The 21,204-nt window shown below is 46.9% G+C and overlaps 1 protein-coding gene and 1 long non-coding RNA gene across 3 annotated transcripts in view; both read left to right on the top strand.

Moving 5' to 3' along the window:
- Positions 1-21,204, top strand: part of USP3 (ubiquitin specific peptidase 3) — a 65,626-nt gene that overhangs the window by 10,074 nt on the left and 34,348 nt on the right. For both annotated transcript variants that reach the window (XM_073579386.1, XM_073579387.1), the window contains exons 6-10: positions 5,741-5,823; positions 6,757-6,870; positions 7,762-7,875; positions 18,204-18,350; positions 20,842-20,948. In XM_073579386.1, the coding sequence (XP_073435487.1) occupies positions 5,741-5,823; positions 6,757-6,870; positions 7,762-7,875; positions 18,204-18,350; positions 20,842-20,948 (565 nt within the window). The remainder of the gene's footprint in view (positions 1-5,740; positions 5,824-6,756; positions 6,871-7,761; positions 7,876-18,203; positions 18,351-20,841; positions 20,949-21,204) is intronic.
- Positions 9,417-11,820, top strand: LOC141092996 (uncharacterized). Its single transcript, XR_012232967.1, has 2 exons — positions 9,417-10,381; positions 10,422-11,820. It is a non-coding gene; the product is annotated as an uncharacterized lncRNA (long non-coding RNA).

Raw genomic sequence — 21,204 nt, 5'->3', positions numbered from 1 at the left:
CAGCACAAAATCGTAACCGCTCTCCGCGCAGCGACAACCCACGGGCGGTGCAGAGGCCGGACAGGACCTGGCAGTCGAAAGCAGGCCAGGCGAAGCCCAAAGGAGGAAAACCTCAGAATTTCGCTTCATCATGACTCACAAACTCCGGAAGACACCCCACCAGTAGGCGGACGACTTCTACTCTTTCAGCAAGTCTGGCTGCCTATTACAGAAGACAGTTGGGTCAGGGAAATAGTGTCTTCCGGATACAAGATAGTGTTCACTTCCAGTCCACCGAACCGGTTCTTCCCCTCTGTTCCACCAAAACCGCCAGACAAGGCTCGTGCCTTTCACCAGGCGGTCTCCTCTCTCCTTCAAGCAGGAGTCGTAGTACCGCTTCCCACGACCGAAAGCTTCCGAGGGTTCTACTCCAATCTATTCGTAGTCCCCAAGAAAGGAGGCAGCGTCCGGCCCATACTAGATCTAAAACAACTCAGCAAATATGTACGGGTCCGTCATTTTCGCATGGAGTCCCTTCGGTCCATCATTGCGTCCATGGAGCAGGGAGAATATCTCACCTCCATAGACATACAAGACGCATACCTGCATATACCAATTGCTCCCACCCATAAAAGATTTCTCAGGTTCGCGATGAACCAGGACCACTACCAGTTCGTGGCTCTCCCGTTCGGACTCGCCACGTCTCCCAGGACGTTTATCAAAATCATGGCAGCCACCATGAACGTTCTACACTCCAGAGGCATTGTAGTCGTTCCATACCTGGACGACCTTCTCATCAAGACTTCCACCTTCAAGGACTGCGAAGTCAGCGTCTCATTCACAATCGACACTCTTGAGTCGACTGGGCTGGTTAGTCAACTTACAAAAGTCATCGACTACCCCGAGTCAGTCCCTGACCTTCCTAGGGATGCTATTCGACACTTCCAGGGGTCTGGTGCTCCTTCCCAGGGACAAGGCACTGGCTCTCCGTCTGGGAGTTCGCATACTCCTCCGCAATCCTCCCCGATCTTTCCGGTTTGCCATGAGAGTCCTCGGCAGGATGGCAGCAGCGATGGAGGCGGTACCATTTGCCCAGTTTCACCTCGGGCCTCTTCAACTAGCCATCCTCAAGTCTTGGGACAGGAATCCCTTCTCCCTCGACAGGGAGTTCCGGCTGACATCGTCGACCAGGAGGTCCCTACACTGGTGGCTCAAGCCAACTTCGCTTCCAAGAGGAAAATCCTTTCTCTCAGGTCAATGGAAGGTCCTGACCACCGATGCAAGCCTCACAGGTTGGGGTGTGGTGCACCTACATCACAGGGCACAAGGCAAGTAGTCACCAGTGGAAGCGACCTTGCCCATCAATATCCTGGAAATTCGGGCCATCTTCCTGGCACTGAGAGCCTTTCGTTACTTGCTGGCAGCCTCTCATATCAGGATACAGTCGGACAATGCCACGGCGGTGGCATATGTGAATCACCAAGGCAGGACCCGCAGTACCCAAGCGATGAGAGAAGTGGCACATATCCTCCACTGGGCGGAAGACACGAGGTCGGTACTCTCGGCGGTCCACATTCCGGGTGTGGACAACTGGGAAGCCGACTTCCACAGCAGACAAGGAATGGACTCGGGGGAGTGGTCTCTCCATCCCGAAATTTTTCACCAGATCTGCCATCGCTGGGGGACCCCAGACGTGGACCTAATGGCATCCCATCTCAATGCCAAGGTCTCCAATTTCATGGCCAGGAGACGCGACCCGCGGTCGCTCGGAGCAGATGCCCTGGTTCAGGACTGGACCCAGTTCCAGCTTCTGTACCTTTTTTCCACCCCTCACCTTGATCTCCAAAGTCGTGAGGAAGATCAAACAAGAGGGAGTTCCAACCATCCTGATCGCGCCGGACTGGCCCAGATGTACATGGTACGCCGACATCATATAACTTACAGCAGACGCCCCCTGGCGGCTCCCCGACCGTCACAACCTTCTGTCACAAGGTCCGTTCTATCAGAACTCAGGGGCTCTCAATTTGATGGCGTGGCCCTTGAAACCTGGGTTCTAACCCAGGCAGGGCTCTCACCGGATGTCATTACGACCATGATCAGGGCAAGGAAGCCAGCCTCCGCCAAGATTTATTACCGTACCTGGAGAGCTTTCTTTACCTGGTGCGAATCTCGCGGACAGGTCCCACTCCCATATTCCCTCCCAAAGGTACTTGGGTTTCTTCAATCGGGCCTGGACGCCAGGCTATCCCTAAGCTCACTTAAGAGCCAGGTGTCAGCGCTCTCAGTGCTCTTTCAGAGGCGCATCGCTAACAAGCTGCAAGTAAGGACCTTTCTCCAGGGGGTTGCCCGATTGGTTCCCCCCTACAGACGTCCACTGTAGACGTGGGACCTCAACTTGGTCCTGACAGCATTGCAGGCACCACCTTTCGAACCCCTTAAGGTAGTCCCACTCCGCATTCTATCACAGAAAGTAGTTTTTCTGGTGGCAATCACCTTGCTTCGCAGGGTGTCTGAATTGTCAGCACTCTCCTGCAGACGGCCCTTCCTAGCCTTTCACCAGGATAAGGTGGTTCTCCGTACAGTCCCATCCTTCCTTCCGAAGGTTGTGTCCAACTTCCACCTCAATGAGGAAATTTCATTGCCATCCCTTTTGCCCGGTTCCGGTTCATAGAGTGGAGAAGGCTCTGCATACGCTTGACCTCATCAGGGCATTGTGTGTATACGTGTCTAGGACTGCGCCCTTCCGGAAGTCTGATTCCCTTTTCCTTCTTCCGGAAGGCGTTCAAAAGGGTCTGCCGGCTTCCAAAGCCACCCTTGCCAGGTGGATCAAGTCCACCATGCAAGAGACTTACCGCCTTAACAATTCTCTTCCGGCCGGTATCACGGCACACTCTACGCGGGCAGTAGGGGCCTCCTGGGCCATTCGGCACCAGGCTTCGGCACAACAAGTGTGTAAGGCGGCCACTTGGACTAGCCTAAACACGTTTGCAAAACACTACAGTGTTCATACCCAGTCCTCAGCGCATGCGAGCCTGGGAAGACTGGTTCTGCAGGCGGCAGTGCCCCAAGTTTAGGGACCTGCTAGCACAATATTCGTCCATTGCTTCCCACCCAGGGACTGCTTTGGGACGTTCCATGGTTCTGTGTCCCCCAATGAGGCGACAGAGTAAAGGAGATTTTTGTGTACTCACCGTAAAATCTCTTTCTCTTAGCCTCTAATTGGGGGACACAGCTCCCACCCTGTTGCCCTTACGGGCCGTTGTTTACGGTTGAGTTCTCATATTGTTCTTTGAGCTCGTACATAGTTGCCTTCTTACAGGCATGCTTATGTCGTTTTCTGTTACGTTTCTCCTAATGCTTTTGCACAAAACTGGAGAAGGCTGATGCCGTCCAGGGGTGTATACTGCAGAGGAGGAGCCATAGTTAATCTTTTTCAGATTATGCATAGTGTCGCCTCCTAGTGGACAGCAGCATAACACCCATGGTTCTGTGTCCCCCAATTAGAGGCTAAGAGAGAGAGATTTTACGGTGAGTACACAAAAATCTCCTTTTTTTGGTGATGCCTTCAGAGACAGATGCTTGTAAGCAAATCCTTCATATTGAGCATTATGGAAATAAAAAGTTCCAAGAGCAGGGATGAGTGTGGTTACAAACATTTTTATTTCCTTTGTGTGTGTAACATTAGAGCTGACAACGCTGTGACAGAACATTTGCAACTTCAGGTCTGCGGATTGTATCTGCGGAACCGCAGGTAAAATGACCTGTGGATTGGCCTGCCGTTTTCCCCTGCGGTTTATCACCTCTACAATGGAGGAGATGGTAAACTGCAGCAGAATCCGCAGAAAAGAAGTGACAAGTCATTTCTTTCTGCGGATTCAAAACCGCAGCTTTTCCGCAGTTAAAAATCCGCAGCATTTTGTAAGTCTCACAGATTTACATGCTACTATACACTGTCTGCAGAACTGCTGCAGATCCGCAGCGGATCTGCAGAAAAAACCGCAGCGTGTGCACATAGCCTTAGACTTTTTTTTTTTTATGAGACAAAGCTCCGATGTGCTACCCTTTACCCCACACTGACTGCTGTGAGATGAAAGGTGTTAATAAGCACTCATCTCTGCTCTACTCCCAGCACTTTAATCACACACAGCTCTGCAGGATTGTCATTACGTGTCTCACACAGCAGATAGCCTGCTCTAAGCTATTGGAGTGTGTTTGTTTTTTTGTTTTTTTTCTCCCTGTGTTTTGCCGTCTGCCAATGTTTGGTGTTGTGAACTCATTTTCTGGTTTACCTCTGGCTTCTGGTGAGGGTGGTGGAGCTGGCTGTGTTGACAGAGGAGTCGTGAGTTCTCCATCCGGGCTCCCTCTAGTGGTGACAGTAGGTAATGAAGCTGATCTAAATGGCAGAGACCTGCCACCTGAGGAGGAGGACTGTGAGTGGACATCAGGAGTCTCTGACTGGATTTAAGACAACCGACTCCCTAATTTTGTGCTGGTGATTTTCCTGTCCTGAGGTTCTGGTTTCTAGTTCTGTTCCTGCCTTCTCAAGCTAAGTGTGCTCTGCTATTTTTTCACATGAGATTTGGTCTGGTTTACTCAGTTTTTGTGGTCAGCCAGCCCCTGCTGGGACTGTGCTGAATTTCCATTCTTATGTCTCTGTTTATGCCAGTTTGCTTTTTGTCCCTGATCAGATTGGTATATTCTGAAGACAGAGCAAAAAGAGACCAAAGTGCTGATATAGGGAATTGAAGTCTAGTGACTTCAGGGTTTTTGTTATGAGAAAGTGTTGGACATTTTTTGCAGGGTTTTGTGCGTTATTGCAGACAGCATCTTTCCTTTCCTGTCCTTTCTAGTTAGTTTGGGTCCCATCGTTTGCTCAGCCTATTTTTCTGTCTGTGTTTGTGTTTTCATCTTGTCTCACATGTTGGGGGCTATCTATTCCTTTGGGGTCTGCTCTGGGGCAGTTTAGATTTCCCCTTTTCTTGCTTTAGGCTTATTTAGTTCTCCAGCTGTGGCGAGGCGTCTAGGATCATCATCGGTACACTCCACGGCTACTGCTAGTTGTGTGGATAGGATCGGGGGTTTGCAATCCGCTTAGTTATCAACCTCTCTGGTTTTCTGTGGCTTAGCTTGTTTTTTGTTTTTCCTCCTCGGTGACTCATTCATAAGTTTGTTCACCGAATGTCATGCAGGGAAAGAAGTAAACTTGTATTCCATGTGAAATCGCAATATTGGAGCACCTTTTCTTATAATTCTGTTGTATTCCTCTGTTACTCCTCCTAGAAATGTATAAATGAATTGCTGACTTTTTTTTAAAGGTGGGATGCACACATCCTGTTTTACAATCCAAGTACAGACCACAATGTCTATGAGGTTGTAAAGTTCGGGGGCAGCTGGTCCGTGCATCGCTGTCCGTACCTCCGATCACAAAACATGAATGTGTGATTCCAGCCTAATCATGTCTGCACCAGATTGTGTAGGGACACCCCTACCAACTGGTGAATTGTCACTTTCTTCATCTTCACAAATTAGAAGGCATAGAAGAACCACATAATGCGGAGGACAAAGGAAAGTTCTCTCATTTTATTTGCAATAAAAGTATTTACAAAAATGCAAATGTCAGGGGATTGGACAGGTCCTCTATAACTGCATGATTACTACAACATAGGTTTACTGTAATAACATTCACACGTGTCACTGTAATGTATATATGTAAATGTTCCCACATTCAATTTCTACTTAATGATTTTCCTTTATTCACAAGGGAAGTACCTCTGCAATTTGTGCCACTGGTTTACGAAATTTGGGAAATACCTGTTTTATGAATGCAATACTCCAGTCACTAAGGTAAGATACGCTGATATGATATTTTGGCGTAGACAAGCCTTACAGGATCTGTATAGATAAGTGTGTCTCGGCTTCCAAAACTTTGTGCTTGAATCGCAGCAGCCTGTTTGAGGTTGAAACCAGCTCAGCAAACAGCTGAATCCCCCAATATAAACTGTTAATCTGGGAGTTGCAGAGGATGTATGTTTTTATAAGTTGCGGTATTTTATGATGAGCCAAATATTGCATGGATTGACCGGGACACCAAAGCTATAGCCATATCTCTAAGTATAATATACAAAAGATACTTATACCATGTACCCTTATTTGCTAACCTATGGCATCCTACAAAAAAATTCCTCAAAGGAATGAAGTGTAAGCCAACGAAATACAATAAACCACATCTTCATTAATTCACCTAAATTGAAATACACAGTATTAGTATAGCGCCAACACAAGAATACAGATAAACAGGATGGGAAAAATCCCGACAAGAATATTCTCCCTGCAATGTTAATGACTGTCACAAGATGGCAGTGTATAACCACAAGTGAAAAAAAAAACCATAAGTATTAATTCATTGTAAAGAAGAAACAATAGAAGGTAGTCCTGGGGTAATAAAGTAAAGCCAAGGGATGTAAGATACCATTTGACTCCACAAACATGTCTGGGGTCCTAAAATATTTCTCTCATAAAGGTGATAACACTAGAAAAAAGGTAGTAAACACCCCTTGAGTAGGCACATAAATAAGTTACCATAATACAATTACAAGTTGCCTTAATACAGTCAGAGTGTTATAAATTAGAACAGGGAGCCAGGGACACACTACACCCGATGCATGTTTCTCTTGGAAAGCTTCGTCCAAGGTTCAGCGTTATGGTATAATGGTTTTTACCTGTACTTTATCTATTTGCCTGTGTATTTTATGTGAACATCTTTTTGTGTTTTTCCAGCAACATTCAACAGTTTAGCTGCTATTTCATAGAGCTGCCGGCAGTAGAGCTGCGGAATGGGAAAACAGCGGGACGTCGGACTTACCACACAAGGAGTCAAGGGGAAGTTAATGTGTGAGTTCTATCTGAGTTTGTAATATTATCCGTTACCTGTAGGATGGACTAATATGATCATCTAAGCCAGGGGTTTTCTCTGGTTGTCTTTCCAGCAAAAACACAGTGATGCCTGGGCTTCATAAGGTGAAAATAAATATAGAGAAGCTCCGTCCCGCAACAATTTTGCTCACAAAAAAATCAGATTTTGTTATCAGATCTGACAACAAAGATAAGGAACAGCTAGCATCCAACGTTTCGACCTGTGAGAGGTCTTTGTCAAGGACATCTGTGATATGCAGACATATCTACCTCATCTTGCCCTCTCCACTCCTTTTAGCATCATTATTTGTTTGATTAATTCTGTGGAACAATTTGTACTGTGTAATTTTGTTTTGGATGTCTAGTTCCGTTCTTATCCTACATGTTTTTATGCTACAAGTGACACTATATATGACGTGTTTACTCGCTTGCAATTGGTTTTCATATGTTTGTAAACCACAAATGTCCTTGACAAAGATCTCTCACAGGTCAAAACGGTGGATGCTATCTGTTCCTTATCTTTGGTGCCGGATCTGATAAGAAGTCAGTTTGTTTTTTTTTGCAAGCAAGAATAATCTATTTCATTTGTGTCGGTGCTTAGGTTCTCTCAAAACACAACTATAGCAGTGTCCTGGCTTCCTGTTATCTAAATACCTGGGCTTCATAATGTGTCAGTCTGTGGTGCTGAGTCTATTTTGTGAAAATGGGTCTATTCAACATGCTGTTTTTATCTTTGCTAGAAATACCCGTGTATGAATGCTGGTTGTTGGATCATATAAACTTGTTTGCTTGATTATCTTGAGTCATTTTGATTTAAAGTGAAAATATGAGGTCAGAGTGTTTTATAACTTGAAATACTTTGTTTTTCAGGTCATTAGTTGAAGAGTTCAGAAAGACTTTGTGTTCATTGTGGCAGGGTAACCAGACTGCATTCAGCCCAGAATCTTTATTCTACGTCGTATGGAAAATCATGCCAAGCTTCAGGTAATTTTGGCATTTATGGTAATCAGCATCTTATGGACTGAATAAAGATAAATCATTTACATATATTGTGGATAGTAGACTTCTCTTGTCTTAAGGGCCTGTCACACTAAGTGATATTGCTAGCAATATCGCTATAATGTCACTGGTTTTTGTGACGTTATAGCGATATTGCTAGCGATATCGCTATGTGTGATACTTACCTCCGACCGCTCCCCCGCTGGTTATCGCTGATCGCGCGAGAACATCCTGGGCCGTTTCTCGTCGTCAGCTTCCTGCTGTGGAGACGAGCGATGCGTGGACGCGGGCGGGAGGACGTCAGGATCGCCTCGTCTGACAGGTAAGTAGCGACCCCCGACCCCTGCGATGTCGCTGGTGAGATCTGCATGTGTGGCAGCTCACTAGCGACCACTTAGCGATGTACCAGCGATCCTGACCGCATCATATCGCTGGTCGGGATCGCTGGTACATCGCTAAGTGTGACAGTACCCTTACTCAAGCACAGATTTAACTTAACAAATATTCAAGAAAAGATGAGATGGAATGAATAAGCAAACCATAACAGCTGATTCTTCTTAATAAGCAACTATGAGATCACTTATAAACTTAAAGTGGCTATCCCCTTCTTGGACCACAATGTGGGTGTCTTCATCCATCAGGAGAACCTTTCAGTTGCTCAAATTAATCCTGGTAACTTCCTTTAAAATACCATTCTGTTGACTTGGGGTGTGTGCACATGTTGCGTATTCTGCTGTGGATTTTTCCGCACTGATATGTCTAAATCCACAGGTCAAATGACCTGCGATTGCTCTGCGGATTAGCCTGCGGTTTGATACCTGTCATGGAGCAGGTGCCAAACCGCTGCGGAATCCGCACAAAGAAGTTGTTAGGCGTCAGGTTTCTGTGTCTGCTCTGCAGGAATCCAGAGCCTCACATTCTGCGGTCTCCTGCTGTCTATCTACTGCAGAGAAGATTACTTTGCAGCAGACCGCTCCAGAGATTAAGTTCCTCTGTGCTCATACTGGGCATGCTCACGAGACGATCTCCCATTGGAGATCGGGAGTCATGTGCCCAGGTCCTGCTCCAGATCTCATTGGTCCATCTCGGAGATCTGGAAGGTCCCGCACGACTATAAAAAGCGCGCATGACCGGTCAGCCATGCGCTAGTATAGACTATACTTGCTATGTGTGAATGGTGATGGATGTATGATTCTGGTGACTGACTTATTATGAAACCCCTTCCCTCTGATATTACGCATGTGGATAGGGAATTAGTTCAGTAGTCAGCGCCAGTCAGTGGCAAGCCTTTGGCCACTGTGCACACCGCACCTCTGCGCTAGCGTCTGACATAGCGCCTGCTTTGTAGCTGTGTCGTCCTGCGGCAGTGTCCTACGCTGCGCTGCAGTTGCAGCCCTTCTTGGCGCTCACAGCAGCGACGCCGCACACACGGTAAGTCTAGATGGACGCAGCTCCTCTGTCTTAGGTCCTGCTCCTGTGACCTGATACCGTGTGTGCATTTACCTGAGGCCTGTGATACTAAGAGGCTGTGTTTCTCCCTCACCCATGACAGCACCACGGAGAGAGGGGATCCGCCCTTCAGGGACAGGAACCTACAGATAAAAAGGGCGGTACCTCTCCTCCGCCTTCAGTTGGGTTCCTGTCCCTGACGGAGGGACCCACAGGACGGTACCTTTCGTGTGTCCAGGATCCGGGGCCGGCCTGACCGGTGGTGGCAGCGGGAAGGCCCCTGCCTCGGGAAGGTGCGGTGCCCGAAGCCGCCACTGCTGGGGCCCATGCGGGCTGCCGGGTGAGCGGGCGGGAGTGACGCCGGAGCCGCCGCTCCGGAGAGGAAGTCGGGGCTCGTGGGGACCCGGTAAACATGCGGGCGGCGCCGGGTTACAGAGGTGTACCAAGATGGCGGCCGCCCCGGAAGTAGAAGCCGGCTTCCGGGTCCCTAGAACCGGCGCATGCGCAGGAGCGCTCTCCCGGGACCGCGGTGCAGGATGGGAGCGGTGACGCCAGCCGGGAAATTTTAAAATGGTGGCTGCACAAACGCTCCAGGCTGGAGGCGATCCTGAAGGGGATAGTGACCAGCAACAGGAGCAGCAAGCCAGGCAGCAGCTTTAGCAGCAGCAGCACCACCACCACAATCATCGTCAAAAGAACGCAGTACAGATGGTCGTTCCAGTAGTCACTCCACGCAGCATAGCACGTCAGCTGCAAGGAGCAAATCGCCACCAGGAGTGCAGCCTATTCAGGACCTGACTCCATCTCCCGAATCGATACCTGCAACCGCATACCTTTGGGTGAGTGATCTTCGTGAATGTTCACCATTGTATTAAAAGTTCCATTTCCCTTACTAGGGAAAGAAGGGGAAAAGAAAAGGGGTGCCCCACTTGTGCTAGTCCCCTACCTATTTCTTGAGAGAGTGGTTCTACACCTCAGAGCCAGCTGCCACCTTCACCATCTCACTCTGCTGCGGACACCAGGCAGCCAGAGTTCAACACCAGTTTCAGCAGTGGCTTCAAGCCAGCTGGTAACTCCACCAGGTTTCTGCAGTGGCTTCACAAGACGCTATCACCAACACCTGCCTAGACCATGTGACCCCATGGGAAAAGGGAATGGTCAAATGATCAGGGGCCAAAAACTGCTATAACCCCAGTGACCACCGGGGGCAAAAGCCAAAGCAAAGAAAACATCGAGTGCAAAAAAAAAAAAAAAAAACGGAACCATGTACAAAAGAAATCCTCTGTTAGGAAACTCCGGATTTGGCCTCTGACCTAAAAGCTGCGATTAAATTGGAGGTCAGAGTGCCCTTATATCCCTTAAGCATAGGGACAAATCAAAAAAAAAAAAAAAAGAGAAAGACACAATAGTGATTTCCCAGTCAGATTCCTCGACATCGGGGAGAAATCACGTCAAAACCCTCAGATTCCAGTTCCTCATCCTCAGACGAGGAAACAGAGGGGCGTCACTGCTTCCCCCTAGACGAGGTGGACAAACTAGTGAAAGCGGTAACGTCTACCATGGGGGTGCTGGACCCTAGGCCGGATAAAACAGTCCAGGACATAATGTTCGGGGGACTGGGCCAGAAAAGGCGCGGAGAGTGTTCCCGCTAAATGAAAATGTGCGGGGTCTAATCAAAAAGAATGGGATAAACCGGACAGGAAAAACACCACGGTCCCTTCCCTTAAAAGGAAATATCCCTGTGAGGAAAGGGGCCCGAAGCTCGATGTAGCTGTCGCAAAGGCCTCAAAAAAAAAAAAAAAAAAAATTTTGCCCTCCCCTTTGAGGACATGGGCACCCTCAGGGGTCCCCTAGATAAAAAGGCAGATACCTTTCTTAAAGGTGCATGGCAGTTAGCTGGAGGTAACCTCAGGCCAGCCATAGCGGGACGCCAAGCGATAAAATCCTAGACTCTATCCCAGTAATAAGGGGAGCGGCTGCCTTCCTAGCGGACTCATCCGCAGACTCAGTCTGGTTATCGTCCAAAGCAGCAGCACTCTCAAATGCAGCTAAGAGGCCCTTTCGGAATAGAAAGTTTCTTTTGCGGAGACCACCGAGAGAGCAAAGTGGGCTGAGAAGAGATAGAGGGTTCCTCCTCGGCAACTTGTCCTGAGACAAAAAGCCCTCTAGGTGACAGTTTGCTCAGGGTGGGGGGAAGGTTAACCCTTTTTTCTCCCAGCCTGGAAAAGAATATCAAACAACCCATGGACAGTAAACCCCTAATCCAGGAGGGCCTAAGGATAAACTTCTCTCCCTCCCGCCTCAAAAGTATGTAATGACTCCGCTAAGATCCAGTATGCAAGAGCAGAAAGCCCTAGGAAACGAAGTCCTAAGCCTGGTAGAAAAAGGAGCCCTCCAGGAGGTTTCCCTGCAGGGAAGGGGCAAGGGGTTTTACTCCCCTCTTTTTCCTGGTGACCAAGCCAGGCGGCAGGTTTCAGACAATTATAAATTTAAAAAAAAAAATTTTTTGGAGTCAATCAGGTCCACCACCAATCTCGGTGTTGGATCTCAGCGACGCCTATTATCACATCCCCATTCACAAAAACTCCAGGAAATATCTCAGGTTAGCTGTCTCGATAAAGGGCGAGATAAGAGAACTCCAGTATAGAGCCTTGCCATTCGGAATATCTGTAGCTCCACGGGCAGAGATGATGGCCCATATAAGGGAGCAAGACATAATATTAATCCCGTATCTGGACTATTTTTAATAGCAACCAGCTTGGTTCAAAAACGCTGGGAACAGGGGGACAGAGTGATGGGCACTCTGCAAGGCCTGGGCTGGCTCCTGAATCTAAAAAATCAAGATCAGAGCCCAGCAGAGTACAGGAATTCTTGGGTCTAATATTGGACTCAAACATTCAAGAGTGCCGCCTCCCAGACGGCAAGAAGGAGAAAATCGCTCAAATTGTAACAAGAGCCATCCAAACTCCCTCCATGACATTAAGAAAAGCGATGTCACGACTAGGTTCTCGCTCCGCCTGCCTGCCAGCAGTCCAATGGGCTCAGTTACACACGAGAGTTCTACAGTGGGATGTACTAGCCAACTAGTCTGCAGTAGGGGGACACCTAGAGGGTCGTATTACCCTAAATTCAAAAACTACTCATTCCCTAACCTGGTGGAAAAGCCAAGACAACCCTTCCAAAGGGATCCCCTGGGTAACAAAAAATAACACACATAGCTACCACATATGCCAGTCCCACAGGGTGGGGAGCACACATGAACAACGAAGTGGCCCAGGGTACGTGGGGAGTTCAAGAATTAGAAGCCTCCTCGAACCAGTGAGAGCTCTTAGCAGTGGGCTACGCATTAGTACACTTCTTACCCCTGCTCCGGGGTCATCATGTCCGCATATTTCGGACAATCGAGTCACAATAGCATATATAAATCATCAGGGGGGAACCAGGTCCCGAGCCCTAATGGAAACATTCTCCAGAGTCCTCAAATTAGCAGAGGCAAACCTGCTATCTCTGTCACCACTACACATCCGGGGCACGGAGAATCAAAGGGCAGACTTTCTAAGTCGCTCCCAATTATGACAAGGGGAATGGGTCCTAAAGCGGTCCGTTTTTCGGCAGATTGAAAAAATGTGGGGGGACCCGGGCATAGATCTGTTTGCCGACTTCAGAAACAAAAAGTGGAAACTTTCTGCTCCATAGACCCCAGGGGGAATCCTCTAGCTCTGGACGCCTTCATACTCCCATGGACATGGGGCCTAACATATGCCTTTCCCCCGATCATGCTGATCCCAGCAGTGTTAAGAAAAGTCAGGGAGGATGGGGCAGGAATGATTTTAATAGCCCCCTTCTGGCCCAAAAGAACCTGGTTCTCCTGGCTAAGAATATTCTCTCTAACTGACCCATGGATCCTCCCAGATCTCCTGGACCTGCTATCGCAGGGGCCAGTGTTACACCCTCAGGCAGGGAGATTCCATTTAACAGCATGGAATTTGAGAGGGCACTGATGAGAGACAGAGGAATTTCAGAGAACCTGATAACTACACTACAAAAAAAAAAAAAGAGAAAAAATTCTTATCCACTTCGGAGGTAAAGGTTCAGGATGAGGTTCACATTGACAAAATCCTAGAATTTCTACAAAAGGGCCTAGAACAGGGTCTAGCGGTCAACACATTAAAGGTACAAGTAGAGGCCTTGGGCACCTTTATAACCATAATGTGGTAGGTAATCCCTGGGTGACAGATTACTAAGGCCGTATCCAGATCCGGGCCGATAGCTAATCAAAGATTACAATCATGGGATCTAAATCTTGTACTATCCACGCTAACAGGCCCTCCATTCGAACCTATTCACTCAGCATCCCTAAGAATCCTGTCGTTAAAAACAGTGCTTCTTTTGGCGCTAACATCAGCTCGCAGAGTGAGCGATATGCAAGCTTTATCAGTAGGGCCACCTTTCACAAAGATTCTAGATGATAGGGTCATTTTAAAGCCTGACCTGGCATATCTACCCAAAGTGTCATCACACTTCTATAAGTCCCAAGAGGTAGTCCTTCCTTCATTCTGCCCAAATCCTAAAAAGAAGGGAGAAGACAAATTCCACACCTTAGACGTGATGAGGTGCCTAGTGCAGTATCTAGAGGCCACCAAGAAATGTAGGAAGGAAGGCTCTCTCCTTGTGTGTTTTCAGGGACCTTGGAAGGGACTCAAAGCATCTAAGAGTACCCTGGAAAGGTGCATAAGGGATGCGATTGCCCTGGCATATTCATCCAGTGAAAATACCATTCCGGAAGGGTTGAGAGCCCATTCCACAGGAGTGATGGTGACCTCATGGGCTGAAAGATCTGAGGTATCAATAGAAAAAATCTGTAAGGCGGCCACCTGGTCATCACCTTCGACCTTTTTTAGGCACTATAGATTAGATCTAGCCTCTACGTCTGACCTGACCTTCGGGAGTAGGGTCCTTCAGGCGGTGGTCCCTCCCTAAGCTACCAATCTCTGTAATTCTCTCCGTGGTGCTGTCATGGGTGAGGGAGAATAGCTTAGTTACTCACCGATAACGGTGTTTCTCAGAACCCATGACAGCACCCGCTTATTCCCCTCCCCTTCACGAGTGTGGTGGGCACGTTTTACTGTTAGTAGAGTGTTTCCGTTTAGACACGGTGCTTCTGATAATAAGCAATATTATAATGTTATGCATATATTTCTGTTGTCTAACTAACCTGGAGACCCTCTGATGCTCTGTAACCAACTGAAGGCGGAGGAGAGGTACCGCCCTTTTTATCTGTAGGTTCCTGTCCCTGAAGGGCGGATCCCCTCTCTCCGTGGTGCTGTCATGGGTTCTGAGAAACACCGTTATCGGTGAGTAACTAAGCTATTTTGTATGTTTATGTTGCGGCGCCTCTATGTGTGAACAGAGCCCGCTTTGCGCACTTCGGGTGAAGTCTAACCTGTGCGCATATACCGCCATATTGCTCCTCTGTCATTACCTAGCAGCGGTGTAACATCTACTGCACGGTGAACCCCGAGCGGCGAACGCACTTTAGTTTTATTTAGTGCGTTCCGCCGTTCCTAACAGAAGTGACATGCTGCAGATTTAAATCTGCAGCAAATCCGCGCGGAAAAATCCAACGTGTGCACTGTGTTTTTCTTTTTACATAGACTAAAATGGTACTGTACAACGCAGCAGAAACTGCTGCGGATCCGCAGGGCCAAATCCACTGCGGATCCGCAGCAGACTCTGCAACGTGTACACACACCCTTAGAGTTCACCCACCTTGTATATTTCTGCTTCAGGTAATCTTTGTGTTGAGGTGCTAGTAACACAACATATTAAATAGCTTTCCATTAATTTGACATTGGACAGCCTGGTGTTGGTCTGGCACTTAGCACCCCCACCAATCACCTGTTTGTAGGTCTCACCAGATGTATATAGTGTATGACGCCAGAACAACAAGGCTTTGAACACTGTGTAGCAGCCATTGCTAGATACTTCTGATCAGATCTTATTGAAGTAAGGGAGCATAGCTGCAGTACTAGAGAATGGCCACTACACTCACTGTGTATGGATCTGCACACCGCTTTATTCAGCTGCCATTGGCACCGCGGCTGCTGATAGGTGGGATATCAGATGACTCCCATCTATACTGATGACTTTTTGTAACGATAAGTCATTAATGTACAATTATTTATTTTACTCACTTATATAGCGCCATTCATTCCACAGTGCTTTACAGCCAATATCATCACTGTTCCTGATGGGGCTCAAAATCTAAATTCCCTGTCAGTATGTCTTTGGAATGTGGGAGGAAACCAGAGAACCCGGAGGAAACCCACACAAACACGGGGAGAACATACAAACTCCTTGCAGATGTTGTCCTTGGTGGGATTTGAACCCAGGACTCCCAACGCTGCAAGGTTGCAGTATTAGTGGACAACCCTTTACAGTTTCATGAACACTGTTGAGTAACCAATACAGACTTTTGTCCTTTAGTAACCATTTTGTTGTAACTTGAAAATGGCTTCTGTATACCACTGTCCACGAATCGGTGGATTCTTACATGCAGTGATTGCAACTAATATATCGAAAAGAATACGCCCCATCCGTAATGCTATGGATGTGAATACAAATTTATTATAGTGTAGTGGCCTCGTCATGTTCCTGTAGGTGCTGATTCTAATTGTTAAATGTAATGTGCTTGTAGTGAAGTAGGTGTGTCCTTTATTCGAAACAGCAGCTGAATTAAGTCATTGACTGTATTTATGGCATAAGTTAGTTTGACAGATTTTTATTTTATTCGAAATTTTCAACTATTTTTAAAGTTCACTTAATAGGTTTCAAGGCAAGTATGGTGTTTAGTATGAACCCTTTTTTCCAATACATGCGTTTTTATATTTGTTTTTAGGAACCGCATTTCAAATACCTACTGTGATGCGTCTGTCCACTAATTTAAAATTAACCTTAAAGACCCATGGTGGTGTTAGAAGTAAAAAAAAAAAAACCCTATACTCATCTACTGTATTGGAGTGAGTGCTCTCCATCTAGTAATGCGTCCCCCCCACTGGCCAGGAACGCCATTGTGAGGACACTTTTAACCATTGCAATGCTCCTCTGGGAAATTAAATATGCAAATTGCCTCTTCAGAGAGGAAGAGGACTTGAACTCTGGTCCACCTAATGGAAGTTAAAATACTGGGGAGAAAGTATTGCGAAATAGGGTCGTATTTAACATAGAATTCTATTTCTTAATCAGATTGTGCTAACCTGATTTATGATTTTAAAAGAAATTTTAAATCCTTTGTATAGCTTCTACAGATCCACGGGTCAAAGCCAAAAAGCATGAAGTTAGGAATAATTTGTGGATTCCTCCAGTGCTGCTGTGTATGGAAGATGGCAGATTTCAGCGATGAATTCAAACGTGGTTTTTATTCTACGCAATTCAAAGTGTCAAGTAGTTCTTCCTCTGGAAATGACCACAGAATGTGGTCATTTCCTGAGGAAGAAGTTCTTGACACTTTGAAACATGTAGAATGAAAGCTACAAGTTTGAATAAATCGCTGAGATTTGATGTCTTCTGTACAGAGCAGCACGGGAGGAATCCACAAATTATTCCTACCTATTGAAAGTAGCAGTACCAAGCGTCAGTATGAACCCTTAACAAGCCTTGCCATATGATAAAAGCCAACCCAGAATCTCAATTTGCAGACACAGTATCTCGGGGTGCTGCCCCTCATTATTGCAAAGTGTGAAATCTGGTGTGGCTGGGTGAGAGGCGTCAGACTGGGATCCAAGGGGTAACGTTTGTCCTTGTGGACAGTGATGTGCCTAGCCTGGCCTAATTTGCATATTTAATTTCCCAGAGCAGCATTGCAAGGCTTAAAGGTACTGTCACACTTAGCGATGTACCAGCGATCCCGACCAGCGATATGACGCGGTCAGGATCGCTGGTACATCGCTAAGTGGTCGCTAGTGAGCTGCCACACAGGCAGATCTCACCAGCGACATCGCTGGGGTCGGGGGTCGCTACTTACCTGTCAGACCAGGCGATCCTGCGTCCTCCCGCCCGGCTCTACGCGTCGCTCGTCTTCACAGCAGGAAGCGCCGCAGGAAGCTGACGACGAGAAACAGTCCTGAACGTTCTCGCGCGATCAGCGATAACCAGTGGGGGAGCGGGTCGTAGGTAAGTATCAGACACAGCGATGTCGCTAGCATTATCACTATAACGTCACCAGTTATAGCGATATTGCTAGCGATATCTCTTAGTGTGACATGCCCTTTAGTCTCCTCACATTGACATACCAGGCTTGGCTGGTCAATCTTCACAGCGAGAAACGTTGCCCTATGGATCCCAGTTAGACCCCTCTCATCCACCAAAACCAGATCTCACACTTTGCGCTGATTTGTCTGCACATTTAGATTCTGGTTTGGCTTTTTATCTTAAGTCATATACTGCAATGCCCGTTAAAGGGTCGATATTGACTTTAAGGATTGCTACTTCCAATATATGGCGCTAGAGTTCTAGTTCTCTTCCGCTCTGAAGAGGCAATTTGCATACCCACTGGTCAGCTGACATCAACATCCAGCGAGGGGGCGTCACTTGACCATTGCAGCCTCCCTTCCCGTCTGAACAAAAGAGAGATGTCTCCCTGTTGAGACTGAATGTGAAGGTTGCAGCTGATCAGCGTTGTCATTTAGTCTGCTTAGGTTGCTATTTTACTCTCTAGTTTTGGGCTTATTGATGGCGTTGTACCTTTACTTACAATCAACTGGGCTTGATTAAAAGCAATTGGAGATGTTTTTGTTAAAAATGTACTATATCCTGAATTGATTCATAGAAAATGAATTTACTTTTCTTCATCTTTAACTCTTAAGGGGCTACCAGCAGCAAGATGCTCATGAATTCATGCGGTATTTGTTGGACCATTTGCATCTAGAACTTCAGGGGGACTCTGACTGCTCCAGTCAGTCTCACATGCCACTGGAAACCTCCAACCGATCCTCGAGCAGCAAGTGCTGTATGTACGTGTCTTCCATGCAGTTGTAGAACATTAAATTATCCCAATCTTTGCTACAAATTGATAAAAGTAGTGTAAATTTTGACCATTTTGCATGTTCGCTGTATCAAGTTGCGGTCTTGTATTTTGACCCTGATCATTGATTAACCTGCATATTTCCATAAAATCGCTTTCAAGTAGCCTTCATTGGGGACACAGCACCATGCCTTTTTCTTCTTGTTGCCGGGTTGGGTTTGTACTCGTAATTTTTTTCTGATTCTCCTATAGCTTTTCTCACTTACTGCATAGTTTAATGTAGTTTAATGCCATTAGATGGGTGTAACCTGCTGAGGAACAGAGTTGTTTTTTTAAGGTTGTTATTATTATACATTTATATAGCGCCATTTATTCCATGGCACTTTACATGTGAAAAGGGAAATATAGTCAAGTACAATAAACATGTGCAAGACAAGGGACACGCAAGTACAGAAGGAGAGCGGACCCTGCCCGTGAGGGCTCACAGTCTACAGGGATGGGTGAGGATACACTAGGAGAGAGCAGAGCTGGTTGTGCAGTGGTTCAGTAGACTGAGGATCATTGCAGGCTGTAGGCTTGTCAGAACAGGTGGGTCTTCAGGTTCTTCTTGAAGGTTTCTGTTGTTGGCGAGAGTCTGATGTGTTGCGGCAGCGAGTTCCAGAGTATGGGAAAGCACGAGAGAAGTCTTGTATGTCGTTGTGGGAACAAGAGGGACTAGAGGTAGAGATCTTAAGAGGATCGAAGGTTGCGTGCAGGTAGGTACCGGGAGACCATGTCACAGATGTATGGGGGAGACAAGTGGTGGATGGCTTTGATGTCATGGTTAGGGTTTTGAACTGGAGCCTCTGGGCAATAGGAAGCCAGTGAAGGGCCTGGCATAAGGGGGAGGCTGGGGAATAGCGGGGAGACAGGTGGATTAGTCGGGCAGCAGAGTATAGAATGGACTGGAGTAGTGCTAGAGGGGAGGCCAGAGAGTAGGAGGTTGTAGTAGTTGAGGCGGGAGATCAGGGCGTGCACTAGTGTTTTTGTGGTTTCATGGTTGAGGAATGCGTGGATCCAGGAAATATTTTTGAGTTTGAGGCGGCAGGAGGAGTCAAGGGTTTGGATATGTGGTTTGAAAGAGAGGGCAGAGTCGAGGATCACCTCCAGGCACCGAGCATGTGGGACTGGGGAAAGCGAGCATCTATTGACAATGATGGATAGGTCTTGGTGGAGGGGTAGAGTGAGATGGGGGAAAGATTCTGAATTAATAATAATAATAATAATAATAATAATAATAATAATAATAATAATAATAATAAATTTTATTTTTATAGCGCCGACATATTCCGCAGCACTTTACATTTCAGAGGGGATTTGTACAGACAATAGACATTACAGCATAACAATAATCACATACAGTAGATTATAACAAATACCAAGAGGAATGAGGGCCCTGCTCGCAAGCTTACAGTCTATGAGGAAAGAGGTAGACACGAAAGGTGGGTGGTAACAGTTGCCCTGATTGTATGGACCAGCCATAATGTTAAGTGTGTGACAGTACAGACACAGAGGGCTAATGGATGCATAAAGCATGTGGGAACATGATGCGGGAAATCTGGTTATGGTAAAACTTTTGGCAGTGCCACACAGGGATAGATTAGGTTAATGTGTTGAGGCGATAGGCCAGTCTGAATAAATGCGTTTTCAGGGCACGCTTAAAATTGTGGGGATTGGGGACTAATCGTATTGACCTGGGAAGTGCATTCCAAAGAATTGGCGCGGCACGTGTAAAGTCTTGGAGACGGGAGTGGGAGGTTCTGACTATTGAGGATACTAACCTCAGGTCATCAGCAGAACGGAGGGCGCGGGTAGGGTGGTATACTGAATTCTGTTTTGTCCATGTTCAGTTTGAGAAAGCGAGCGGAAAAGATAGCTGAAATAGCAGACAGACATTGTGGGATTTTGGTCAGTAAGGAGGTGAGGTCAGGTCCAGATAGATAGATCTGCGTGCCATTGGCGTAGAGGTGATACTGCAAACCGTGGGATTCTATGAGCTGTCCCAGGCCGAATGTGTAGATGAAGAAGAGTAGGGGTCCTAGGACTGAGCCTTGAGGAACACCGACAGACAAGGGGGCAAGGTGAGAAGGTGGTGTGTGAGAGGGAGACACTAAATGTTCGGTCTGTTAGGTATGATGAGATCCAGGATAGGGCCAAGGTTGTAATTCTTAGTGTCAGGCTCCTGGTGGCAGCAGTGTGCACCCCAAACTTCCTTTGTCCCCAATGAAGCTCCCTGGAAACTTGTATTTTATGTCAGCTAATTTCTCACACCACCCTGCAAAATATAGGAGGAGGCTTTCTGCTACATATGTTTGCATCACTTATGCTAGCCTTATGGTCTCTCACTGCCCCCACTGTAGAGGGATTCTCCTTCAATAGTGCTTTTTAATTATTTTTGTAACATGAAAATGGCTAGATTGTTTTCATCTTGTATGTTGCAGCAATGGAGCAAACACCGTGGTAACGTCTGTATTTGGGGGTATTCTGCAGAATGAAGTCAACTGCCTAATTTGTGGAACCGAATCTAAGAAATTTGACCCATTTCTAGGTATGTTTACTGCAGGATGGCATTGAAGGGGTTGTCTGGGACATATTGACAATCTATTTAAAAGATAGGTAAATAATATGCGATTGGTGGGGGTCTGACACCGTACACTCCCACTAATCAGCTGATATCTGCTTCAGCCGGATGTAAACCATCTATGGAGTAGAACTCAATTGCTCTGTACATTATTTAGTTGCCTCTTTCAGGTCCTGCTGGCTAGCTCCCATTCAAGACTTGTGGTGTTTTGTGGTGTTCAAAC

Source organism: Dendrobates tinctorius, unplaced genomic scaffold (assembly GCF_039654945.1).
Source record: "Dendrobates tinctorius isolate UK_male_01 unplaced genomic scaffold, ASM3965494v1 ptg000062l, whole genome shotgun sequence".
Taxonomy (NCBI): Eukaryota; Metazoa; Chordata; class Amphibia; order Anura; family Dendrobatidae; genus Dendrobates; species Dendrobates tinctorius.
Note: the sequence above shows the minus strand (reverse complement) of the source record. Positions and strands in the feature narration are given on the sequence as shown.